Genomic DNA, 12,807 nt, shown 5'->3' with positions numbered 1-12,807 from the left:
TCGGAAACAACTCGTTTTACATTGTCAGAAGAGACCGGTTTTCACAATCATGCTTTCATGTGGCCCCAGTCTGTCTTCTATGTCATATAAATAACTGCAGAAGTGACTGCTATCCATTGCATGACATGAGTGGAGGGAAGGGAACCGTATTCGCTTGGGCTCAAACTCCAGCAGAAGTCTGGTGTTTGTCGCACCACATTAATTACTATTTGAAGTATAAATTTTGCAAACTTTCATCTGTAGCACTGAAAGTCTAATAAACTGCACCATTAACACAAAGCGTACAGGTGCATACATACATGTATGCATATTGTGTGTGTGTGTGTATGTTTATATATACATATATATATATATATGTTTGTGTGTGTATATATATATATATATATATATATACAGTATATATATATATGTGCGTGTGTGTGTGTACAGTACGAGATACATATATAAGGTGCATGTTCTTAAAGGCATTTTGTTGTACATGTGTCCCTGTGCCTGGGACAGTTTAAATTTAGTCTCACCATGATCTTCCAGTGATTTGCATACATTTACATACATATCTGTGTGTCTGTGTACATTCCTCCATGGTGTGTCTGCATCTGAGTTGATTTAACCATGTATGCTTATGCATGTATATTCATTAGTATTGATGTCTCGTAAATATGTACTGTCTATGGTTACTTTATGTTTTGTCCTGTGAGATCACACACAAAAAGTTATTTTATCTATAGTGAGGAAACGCAAGTGCTACATTAAGTAGGATGTTACAAACCCAAAACATATTGTGATCTTTAACTCTCTTTGTGTTTTAATTGTGAACATGGAAAAATAAATTATTTGATTCTGATGCAGTACAATAATAAACGAAATACGAAAGTCTGTGCGGAAGCACTAAAAGATTTAAATGGAACCATTACTACAGCATTTCATTAATAGCCTATAAAGTTTTGGTAGCCGAAACACTTATTTTACGAGTTATAAACTGCCAGTTATCGTCACGTGATGAATGATGTCACCGAGAGGTTAATTTAAATGTTGCCCACATGTGACCAGCTCAAACTAGTTTTTGGGAAACAAAGGACGGGGCCACAGGCACCAGAAAGCACCGGACTGCTCAGCGTAGTGTGGCTAAAAGCGCAAGGAAGTTTGCAATAAACAACTCAAGTAAGTTCATATAGTTCCTCAGTATTGAAAATTAATTATGAATTATAGAATGAAAATTTACACTCAATATCCTGATTGCAATGTTGTTTAGAGGTTTTACTGTAATGTGTTGCTATTTTATTATAGTGTTTCTTATTATTGTAATATTTAAGACAATCTACTTGTACGGAAGATTTACAGTTGGATTTAAATTAATTTATCTAACTGCCTTTTTATGTTGCATTTGTGGCGATGAGCGCACTGGACGCTTTATACAATGAGAACCGCTTCTTTTCCCCAGTAATGAATAGTTTACATAGAATTAAACGGGGAAAAGGAAGGACGGTTGACTAAAACTCATTCGAGCGGCTTATTATTCCACTTGAAAGGTTAATTGACTTTGTTAATCCTCAAAAAGTTTTGCCGCAGTTGTACCGTTAAAAATGAACTTAACAGTGAGTCTTCTTGTGCACGTCTGAAGTGTTAAACTTTGAAATTGGGGAGTCCATCACTGCGGTACCCATATTACTGCACACCCTTCCTACGGGCGTTTGTGAGTCACGGTACTGCAGTACACTTTTATCTGTGGATTCAAATACTAGTTAGAAGATAATCCATTTAATTATAGTGCTGTACGAATTATACTTAATTTTCCTTCTCCCTCCACTGAAATCCATTAACCTCCCCTTAGTTTGGTGGGCGTGCCCGGCTGCTTTAATTGCATGTTTAAAAAACTTTAGGCAAACTTCCCCGTCTCTGAGTCTTCCGTATGAGGTGACTCTTCCTTCCAGTGTATTGACATGCTTCATCTCTCTCTTCCGATGGCCTGAATGCGCCCTTCAGAGGCGCTGCGATCACACTGCCAGAACATGAGCGCTTCCCACTGACCACGTTTCTCCTTTCAGCACGCTGGACCTTTTCACCTGCCAGTGTTTGTCAGCCTGCGTCCTTTTGTTCTCCCATCTCTTCAGATGCAAAGCAGTTTTACTTTGCCGCTAAGAACTTAATCCTCAATGTTACAGTTTTATGTAAGAGCACTTAGAGGTATGCAAACAGCCTCGATTTTCGGCCGATCTGATTTCGGGGAGCAGTTGCTAAAAATATGCGGTTTAACACATCTGATAAAGTTAAGTATGAGTACGGGAATCGCCCCGTAGCGGACCAGGGTTGTCTTTCTGTCAGACCGAGAGCGGGGCATGGGAACAGTTAAACCGGGAAGAGGGAATGGCCCTTAAGTCTCACAGGAAGCTGTTTAACATTCTTTTCACTTGTCTGTCTTTACTTGTATGTTGTTTGCCGGCTTTTGTTCTCCCATCAAACCGTTTCAGTATTCAGATAAATTCAACTTGGCAGGGGTGCGGTATTTGTCTACTTTATCAGGACTGTTTTTTCCCCTTAAGAGCCCGCTTTTTCAGTTTGACTAATGTCTTTTTGGAATGCAAAGAAACAGTAACTGAGAACTGTACCAAAATCAAAATTTTTGTATTGTGCACTGTATTAGAAGAATAAGCCAAGTGTTTCCAGGCATGTGGATCAGACATAACTTGGCCCTTTAGTGCACTTGGTGCAGTTTCTGACAACAGTGAGGTTTGCTATGCTAGTCTAGGTCTTTTCATAATATTTATGGGCAACTGATAAGTTAGAAAAGTATCGGAATGCCGAGTTTTCTTTTAAATGTCTTGGGGTTAGAATATTTAAAAATTGTACAGAACCACCACATCAACAGAACATGTACAGTATTTATTTGAGATCCAGACACCAAAAAATGCAGATTTGCAGAGTTCAGAAATATTAGTCTACTGATATTCCTGACAAAATCAGAAACATCTCACCATGCTGCCAGAGGGGGAAATAAAAGTGCAAAATCAGTGTTTTTAATGCATCTTATTACTTTTACTTGGATTTACTTGGGGGGTGAGGGGGGTGGTGGTGGTGGACAGACTTTAACCACTCAAGTGGAATTTATAGAGTCAGACATTCCATTTAAGTTATTAGTTTAAAAGTAGTCGATTTACTTTTTCTGAATTACCACCGTGTAAATCTTTGCTCCCTATTTTTGATATACCATAATAAAGCATTCTAATGTGTTACTTGCAGGAGGCTTTACAAACAGCCACCTCATCACCAGCCTTTTCGTGTCAGTGTGAGTGGTGTGAGTGGCACGGCTATCGATCGCTTGTTGTTTAGGAGAGTCAGTCTTTCATAGGCTCTGACCTCTTTTTGACCCTATTGGTCATGGCCAAGTTAGATTAAATCAATCACATTTGGACATCTTTTAAAAGAGGAAGAAAATGATTATGTACATATTAGTACTCACAAGGTTTAAATGCCTGACTTTACCTTTGTTTATTTCCAAGCTCATTCTCCACTGATTTTGTTTACTTCCATAAGTAAATATATTTAATTTAGGCCAGCATAGATAAATCAGGGAAAAATGTATTTTATATGTAGTGCACTATAAGACACTCAAATATATTTTTGACCCCTCTTCGCTCACATGACACTCGGTCTCTGGTGCTGACCCTCTAGGGTACGCACTTTTCCCTTCAGACTCAGTACTGCCCAGCAGGGGGGTTCGAAAGCAGAGGTCTGGAATTTCGGTGAATGTCATTAGTGGTGCATGACCTACATTCCAGCTGGCTTTCTTCATACTCTTTTGTAAGGTCCTCTCGGTTCTGGGTTAATGTTTTCCTAGGGTCTGAAAGGCATGGAAAGCACAATACAAAAAAAGTTTTTTTTTCTTTCAGAGATATACCTCAGCTGTCATCAGTCAGCCTGTTTTTGAAGTGAATACAATTTGATTTTCCTTTTTTATTTCTTGTTTTTTCGCCCATATGTATGCTGATGTGTGAAAGCAATGCCATTTGTGTTTTTTATGTTTTGTATCCTTCTTTTTTGTGAATCCATAGCAAGTATTTTATACTGTTTTATTATCACGGTAAATAGTAATTAATAGAAAGCCAGATAACTTGACTGATTCAGAATGTTTATGCATCAAGTGCAAAATGTGTGCTATTTGACCAGTAACACCCATTTTAATTCACAAATTTTTGCTGAAACTAACTCTTCATTTTACATACTTTGCAAGAGAAGCATAATCAATCCTGACTGTAAGGTACATTTCCAAAAAGGTTATCTTAACTATTTCCAGTGATTTTCCCCTTTTATCCTTTGAGGTTTTGTTGTCTACATATGCAAATAAGTTTACACTGAGCTGGGCGGAAGAAAGACCTGTTTCTAAAGCACGGTATGGGATCCCAGTTGTCAGGCTTTTAAAAAGAAATGAATGGGGAGTAGAAAAGGCCTGTTTTGAACCAAGAAATCTGTTTTCTTTGCAGAGAGTAATAAAGGCTTTTCATGAGACTTGAAGCCTGCCTCTTGGTAGGACGTGGTGGGTGAGATGGGCCTGCTGAGTGCTGTTTCTGCTGAGACAAAAGTGTTGCTTGGCGAAGCCCACATCATTTCTGCCTGGGGAAAAATGTCATTGCAGAAGGAGGTTGACTATTCCATAACTTTTTAACAATGCTGGAAAAGCAGAGACAAAGGAAGACTTATGGAGCTGGTAGTGTTTAATCATGCCCTGCTCTCCAGTGCTGCAGAGCTTTTTGTCGGGCAAGCCAAATTTAGGGGGAGAACAGAGTGTTTTATGGACTCACTTAAAGAGTATTAAATGTCTACCTCATTGGGTTTCGCTTTAGCTTCAGGGGTTTCTTAATTTGCAGTACCATTTGCCTAAGAGAAGGTTGCTACTTTACTGCTGCCATTGTTGGCTCACAAGCATGGAGTGAGTTCGAGATTTAGGAAGATGCACATCCCGCTGTAGAACGGTATGGGGGGAAGCCTAAACCGTTGTGTGGCTTGAGTGGTCGGCTTTTCAGGACACTGGGCTTAGTTGCGAAAGAGATGGCTGTCCACTTTCGACGACCTTTCCAGCTGCAGCAGCGGGGTCCTGTAGCCAAGAGAAAGTTCATTTTGACTTTGTGGAAATGTGTGCAGGCAGGCGGCCATTTCTGGGTTCCCTCGAGCCATATTTGACTTTGATTGGGACAGATGAAGTCAACACTGTTTGAAGAGTGCATTAGGCTCACCCTGGTTTTCCATTTTATTGACAGGTACTTGTCATTACCTCCCCTGTTTTTTTTTTGACCTATAAAACAAAGGTCATGTTTTTGCTATTTTGTTTTATGTTTAATTTTTGATCCAGCTGTCCTGTTTATTGTTAGGCATACTTTGACTTGTTTTTCATAATTAAATTAACTTTTGATACTCATATACAAAGGTGATGGTTGGCGAAAATAAAATATACACCAGTAACATGAAGACTTACATCAACAGATGTGTTGAAGGAAACTCAGTTGTGACGAGGTTAAAAGGTGAGCCTCCTGGCTAGGGCTTGGAGATCTGGAGCTCTGAGTTAGATAAGTACAATAAGCAAACTGTGAGTAAGCAAGACTGCAAGAATGGGGATACAGCCAAAAAACGACAACAAAAAACATACTATCGATATGATCATGCTGAGCTATATCTTAATGAGCTAAACTCAATAGCACGATATGCAATAAAACACAAGAACTCCACTGATGGCCTTTTCCAAATTTTAAAAGGTATATGATTATGAATGTCAGAGTTAAAACTTCCTACAACTAGGTTTTGAGAACATAAAAATGACATAAAAAGGACATAGATGAGAAGACATACAGACAGAAATAAATGGCTAAAGGTTCAATATTTTATGGCTAAATTATACAATTTTAATCACCAATTGTGACAGTATCTCCCACTGCTGGCAAAAATTAACAGTGCCCCAGGATTTATTTTGTGGCCATTTAATCAATTTCATTTAACTGATCATTATGTCATTCCTGATACAAATTTAGTTTTATAGCTACAGGCAGTGGAATCCATAATCATTTTATCTTGTACAATTTCTGCCAACAGTAACACTCTGTTGCTGTCTGAGTAATTGTTTATTGGCTTGTGAAATCTGTGATTTGTTAGGAGTAGCGAGTGTTAAATGAGTGTCGTTACCACTGTTGTAACCTACGAGTGAAAACATAGGTGTAACAATGATAAACATTATATAAAACTTGCAGGGACCTTTTACCCTGAGGCCAGTGAATTTTAAATGGCGAAAGCAAGAGGAAACGTCTTTGTGCCTTTCATTTGTGCTCAGGATGACTCTGGACTAAGCAGCTTTCCCATACTCTACTTTGGGGTCATACTGAGAGCTTGCATTACCATGCGAACTATTGGCTCAGTTCTGAGAGCCAGAGGAAAAGAGGTTGGAGAAATTTGTGCGTCTAGAATTAGTGCTGGTACCTGTCCGTCCCCCTGCAGGGAATCGTGGTTGGTCGCCAGGGTACAGCACTGCGCCAACAGATAATACTGCAGCACCGTGGGAGCCTCTGGGACTCTGTGACTTCCTTCTGCTTCCCTTTGGGTTGCAAAGTGGTTCCTCTCTCAGGAACAGCACTCTCAGTGTAGAGGACTGGGTGTTCCTTGGCTCCCAGTAAATGAGAAGGCATGGTTCCTCCCCTTTCCAAGGATGCTTTTGTCTTTAGCATAAATGCCATGTTTATGTCCGGGTTCGGCAGTTTGGGACTTTTTCTTTGCAGTTAATAATCAGCCTCCACCTGATGTATCCTGAGTGAGTCATATTTTGGGCAGTGCTGAAGCGAAACTTCGGGAAACGTATTTTATCTATAGGTTTATTTTTAAACCTATGTGAGAAATACGTTTTCAAAATATAAACATATTTGAAGGCTTCCCAATGCTGTATTATAGCAATTTTTTCAAAGGAATATAGTTTTCTGGCCAGCACAGCATCTCAGTGGTTGGTACTCTTGCTTCACAGACAGGGTTGGTAGGTTGAACCCCACCCACACTTTGTCAGAAGGTAGTTAGCTTGTCCTTCCTGTATTGTGTGGGTTTCCTTCTGCAGTCTGAAGTCATGCAGTCAGGATAACTGGCATATCTAAATTGCCCGTAGCTTGTGTGCTGTGTGATGGACTGGCATCCCATCCAGGGTGCAGCTCTGCCTCGTGTCTCATGCAGCCTGAGATAGACTCCAAGATGCCCATGACCAAGATAAGGGTTCAGAAGATGGGTGGGTGGATATGATTTCAGTCATTTTTGATGCTTTGTCTTCGCATGGCCTTAGGTTCTCATGCTCATTTAAAATGCAGTGTGGGAAAAATTATCTAGTGCCTCTCATCCACACCTGTTATTGCTGTTTATTACTGTGAAAATCATTTAAAACCATGCAAATGAATTCAGCAGAAAACTATAATTTTATTTGTGGAAAATGGAAGGTCGATGTTTCACGCCACAACAAATGTAGATGCAGCAAATCCTGGAAGTTTAACTAATGGTCTTAATAGTGTGGCTTCAGATATTGGAACACGTGGTGATGTTACCTCAGTACGTGTCCTGACAATCTGCTGTAGCTATTTCACCAATTAATTATAATCCATGCAACATAATACCTATTTGTGTCATGATTTTTTTCCTGAGCAGTTTTGCAAACAAGTAGAAGATATCTTGATTGTTTATACACAGGTATTGATTATTTTTTTTACCGAGATTAAATAATGTGCAAGGCACAGAATGTACTTTGAAGTGTAAGTGGTGAGATTGTACAGTAAGGTAGCTTGGATCATTGAGTTTCAGCATAAGATGGTTTAAAATGATTGTAAGGTTTTTTAATCAGAGGAGAAATGCTATTACAGTTATTGCAACATAAGTGGTGATTACATTGTTTATATGAGCAAATTGTGTCATATTGGGTGGGGGAAAGATGCTTGGGAACAACTTTTGGTTTGAAAGAGGCTTTGCAGGAGAGAAAGCTTTTAGTAGGATAAGGTCAGCAATGGATGGGGTCTTGCTGTAAGTCAGAGGATATAAAAATTCTCTTCTAGGCCTATATGTACTATATGTAGCTGAAGACACTTACGTTTTTAACCTAATCTATCTTATGTGTATACATGTCTCCTTTCAAAATACAGGTACATTTCTTGGGGTTGTACAAGTAATGCTTGCAAACAAAGTAAACTGGATTCTAAGTTTGTGTGTTTTTTTTTACATTGATGAATCTGATTGAGTTTGAGAGATTTATGTCAGCAGGAGAGGCACAGGCTGAAATGATGGTGCGTAAAATTTGATAGTTTTTTTGTGTATGTGTGTGTTGCATTTTATGCGATGCGATGCTTTCTCTTTGCACCTAGGATGCGGGGTGTGTTCCCAATGTCTGCTGTGCTGCTTGTGGCCATGATGGTGGTGGCTACCGAAGCCGGAAAGAACAAGAAAGGTGACCTCCATCAGCCGCTCGCCTGAGCGCTTTCAGTCAGTGTTGAGACCCAGGTAAGGGGCATCATGCCGGCGCATGGACATCACCCAGCGCTCTCTCTCTGTTTTCTGCTGCTACAGAAAAGGCCACCAAGACTACCTCAGACTGCACAGAGTGGCAGTATGGCAGCTGCGTGCCCAACATCGGGGACTGTGGAGTCGGAGTCCGCGTGGGTACCTGCAACGACCAGACCAAGAAGCTGAAGTGCAAGGTGCCGTGCAACTGGAAGAAGGACTTTGGCGGTAAGAGAACAGGACGGTCTAGATCCTGCCTCATCCAAAATATAAATATTGCATATCCCCTTAAGCTAATGCTGTCTAAAGTCTTAATATTTGTCAACAGCATTCTCTGTAACACAACATCAGATTTCTTGGGCATGTAATGTCCATGACGAATAATGTAAGATTCTGATTCTGATAAAACCCCTTTACATTGTGCTAATTTCTGGGCTTTCCTTTTTTTGTTTTACAATCTCCTTAATGCCTAATGAGTCGTGTTTTCATCTTTACCTTTGTAACTGTCATGTGCCATACTGTAATATTTACAATAATATTAATAATTGGATGAACTACAAAGTCCACCAAAACATCAAATGCAAATGTGTTCTGGGTAAGCGTTACATCCATGGTGTTCAGGATGCATTTAGCTAGTTAAATCAGTGACGCTTCCCACTTGACTCCGTGGGGTAACCTGTGTTTTAGCTGACTGCAAGTACAAGTTTGGAAGCTGGGGGGAGTGTGACGCAGCCACTGGGACCAAGAACCGATCCGGGACGCTGAAGAAGGTTCTGTACAACGCAGAATGCCAGACGACCATTAAGGTGTCCAAACCCTGCCCTCCGAAAGTCAAGACAAACGCGAAAGGTCAGTGACATCCAGAGCGACATTGATGAGGCTGATGCTTTTATAGTATAATGACTTATACACCACATGCCAGAATGTTACTGTAATGTTAATTCTGATGCACCAGGTTGTTTTTTAAATGGAAGCAGATGCAGTATAAAGATACAAATTAAGAATCGAGTTTCTATAAGTGCTGTTTGTTTATTGATCTGTAATTTCTAAGTGATCGGCACAGACATGATCACCCTCAAATTATTTAAGCAGAGGCGGACATTTCAGATCCAGAAAATAAAAATCCAAACCAGGATTTTGTTTTCGACCAACCAGCTGAGTACTCTGTGACTGTGACTCTTTCTGATCAACTGGTTGATTGAAAGAAAATCCTGGTCTGGATTTTTACTTTCTGGACCTGAAATGTCCGCCTCTGTATTTAAGCAAATTACAATAACTGGTTCATCCCTTTATTTTACAGCAGGGAAGAAAGGAAGAGGAAAAGAGGTGTAATGGCTAGGATATCGAGCTATTTCTGGCAACCACAACAGTATTGTGCTTGCCCCCCTCCCCAGCTGCCCCCACTTAGCCAAACTCTTTGAACTATGCTCATCAGGCCACACCATCTCCTCAGAAAAAAAACTCACAAACTGAGGGTTCTCAGAATCTTCTAAATCAGGGGTCTCAAACTCCAGTCCTGGGGGGCCGGAGCCCTACACTACTCATTTAACACACCTGATTCAACTCCTTATGCTAATTACCACACAGCTCTTGAGCTGAATCATTTGTGGTGGAAAAGGGAAAGAACTAAACTACACAGGGCTGCGGCCCTTGAGGACTGGAATTTGAGACCCCTGTTCTAAATGAAACACTATTTGCAATGTACAGAACTTTTTTTGTTTTACGTTTTGATTGGTTTCTAGCATCTAGGTGATTCTGCATGTAACCAAGGGAAGTCACTCTTCCCAAGCTTTGCTTTTGAAAAATTCTTTAAAAGTAGTATATTTGTACAACTAGATACCACATCATACATCCAACACACAGTCCAGCTATTTTCTAACACGAGTTAGTGCTACTAATAGAATTTAATTTCTGTTTTTAATGTGTTCTAAATATTATACTTAGAGTGCCTGTGTCACCTTGGCTTTTAGTAGAACAAGGAAAGAAAGTTCAACGCTTAGAAAAGGTATAGCATTTTCAAGGCTCGTGAAAATATTTTGATATTCAAAAAGATGATGGAGTCGGGTAGTCTTTTTTGCATTGTAATATTTAAAGATTGTTGGAATAAAACTTATGGGGGACCAATCCAAAGTAATTATGGATTACTTTGAGCTTGAGAGTATTTGCATGTAATATATACAATGCGTCAGATAAAACACTCATTCACAAGAGCTGTAAACAGGAAAGACACAAATGAAATGAATAAACTTTCTTAAGACAATCATTTGGAAGTTTTGTCTGTATGGTTTGGTCTTTTGTTTGTTGTGGTTCTATCTGATCTCACGGTTGTCTGTGTTCTCTCTGGGTGTGCGTCTGAACTCTGTCGGGTGTGTTTTCAGTGAGTGTGTGTGTGAGTGTGCACGCATGGCTTTTCAGTGTGGATATGTCATCTAAGCATATAAGTGAATGGCTTTGTGTGCTGGTGGAAAAGGCAAATGTACTGTTTCGTCTCTGCTGTCATGTCGTCTTCTGAAAATTCTGTCGCATGCAGGACAAGTGTTCCTAAAAATATGTATTTTTTTAAACATTTCCGTTTTCAGAATCAAGGCGGCTATAAATACCGCTCGGTACAGTCAGTACTGTCTTAGTACATTTCAATATATGACACTGTTTCACCTGGTTTTCTATCTTATACAATCACAGGTAACAAATACAAGTCTAATCGGTCTGGCCTCAGTGTCACCAGGGACAATACCCATAATAAAATGGGAGAATCGCAGCCTGTGTCCTATCAAGATAAATTTGGTTTATCTAAACAAGTTACTGTAGGATACACATGTTATCTTTAATTTGAACTGCAGCAGAAAACGTCTGGATTGCTGTTAAGATGATTAGCGGGATGATAGCTGCCTTGAGTACCCTACCTGTCTGGATGTCTAATGGCCTTGTCTGAGGGAGGCGGCGTTTCCGAGGAGAAGGTCTAATAATATGCAATATTATTATTTTATTCAAGTAATTAATAAAGATCTGTGCATATTATTAGTCCTTGAATTCATTGACATTGCATGAACTTTTATTTTACTGAAGGGAAATTAATGGACATATTAATGATAGAGAAAAAAAGCCAGATTTCCATAAGAAAAAAGGCCAGTTCTGTTCATAAACTCCCAGATCTCTTTGGCCTCAGTGTGTCTCCATAACTGTGGTGATTATAAGGCTATAAGCTGCCTTTTTTATGTTGAATTCTTTTTGATGTTCATAGCTTTTTTTTTCCCTTTTTTGTTAGGGCTCACCTGACCTTTGACACACACTTTGTAAATGTTTTAAAAGATCCAGTAGTAGAATTGTTAGGAATTTTAAATTTGTTGCACACTGAGCAGTTTCCAGATATACACTGAAAGTGGTCCATTGATTGAAAATCCCACATATCTGCTTACACACCTGACAACTGGTGCCCTCGGTCACCAGTGGGGTGAGATGCTGCTCACCCCATTGCCACCATGTGCACTCTGGTGAGCTCTGAGAGGTAATGGCTCCTCTGTATTTACAATGATGCCACTTTGTTGTACACATGCATTCTCAGCCTAGTAGACGTGCCTTTCAAGGTCAGTATTTGAGACTTTTATTCCATTAAATATATCAATATGTTTGAATGTAAGTGATAATAATTGTGATGATGATGATACAGCCTTTTATAATAATTGGGGGGTTTACTGGTTTTGGATGCTTTCTGCATCCTCTGTTCAAATCAGCCAAATCTTTGCATTTCGTTGAGCTGCTCATGTGACTCTCCAGGGATGCAAACTGTAAACCAGAAGCACACGACCCACTGAACCTGAAATGTCTTACCATCTAGAATATGTCACTTCCTTATTAATGTTTGATTTTTAACACATGCTTTCAAAGATATTTAATTATCTAACACATGGTAAGCAGTGATTCATCAAATGTACAAGATGACTTTCTACAGAGGTAAAATGTAATTAGGATGATCTGCATCAGTCTAAATATAGAGAAATCAGAAAAAACATGGCAAGCACTGTTAATGACATGAAGGCAACATGTTATTATTGCATTCGTCACCTGATTGATGCCCTTAACATATATAATTTGACAGATTTAGGCTTTTTAATCAGACAGGCAGTGCCTTCTGTTCAATATGAATTTGTCCTGAAAATTATGCTTGACTTAAATTATGCACTAATATGTTCATTGTAACCTAAAGTGCACCTCAGAAAGGTATCTAACCATCTATGATTTTAGAGTTTTATAAGCATTTTCTGTCTTCATCAAGATACCATAAATAAGGTATTATTAAAACCATAGATG

At 39.4% G+C, this 12,807-nt stretch overlaps 1 protein-coding gene across 2 annotated transcripts; it reads left to right on the top strand.

Annotated features, from left to right (window-relative positions):
* Positions 1 to 1,026: 1,026 nt before the first annotated feature.
* LOC111858212 (midkine-B-like) lies at positions 1,027 to 10,762 on the top strand. Of its 2 annotated transcripts, none has more exons than XM_023839775.2 (5): positions 1,027 to 1,161; positions 8,364 to 8,446; positions 8,566 to 8,727; positions 9,187 to 9,348; positions 9,803 to 10,762. In XM_023839775.2, exons 2-5 carry the CDS (start codon positions 8,365 to 8,367, stop codon positions 9,829 to 9,831), a joined length of 435 nt encoding a protein of 144 aa, XP_023695543.1. In that variant the 5' UTR covers positions 1,027 to 1,161; position 8,364; the 3' UTR covers positions 9,832 to 10,762. The 2 variants fall into 2 exon arrangements, with proteins under 2 accessions (XP_023695543.1, XP_023695542.1); XM_023839774.2 differs by having other exon boundaries at positions 9,800 to 10,762.
* The last annotated feature ends 2,045 nt before the right edge of the window (positions 10,763 to 12,807 follow it).

This window comes from Paramormyrops kingsleyae, chromosome 11 (genome assembly GCF_048594095.1).
Source record: "Paramormyrops kingsleyae isolate MSU_618 chromosome 11, PKINGS_0.4, whole genome shotgun sequence".
Lineage (NCBI taxonomy): Eukaryota > Metazoa > Chordata > Actinopteri > Osteoglossiformes > Mormyridae > Paramormyrops > Paramormyrops kingsleyae.
This window is presented reverse-complemented; position numbering and strand designations above follow the sequence as displayed.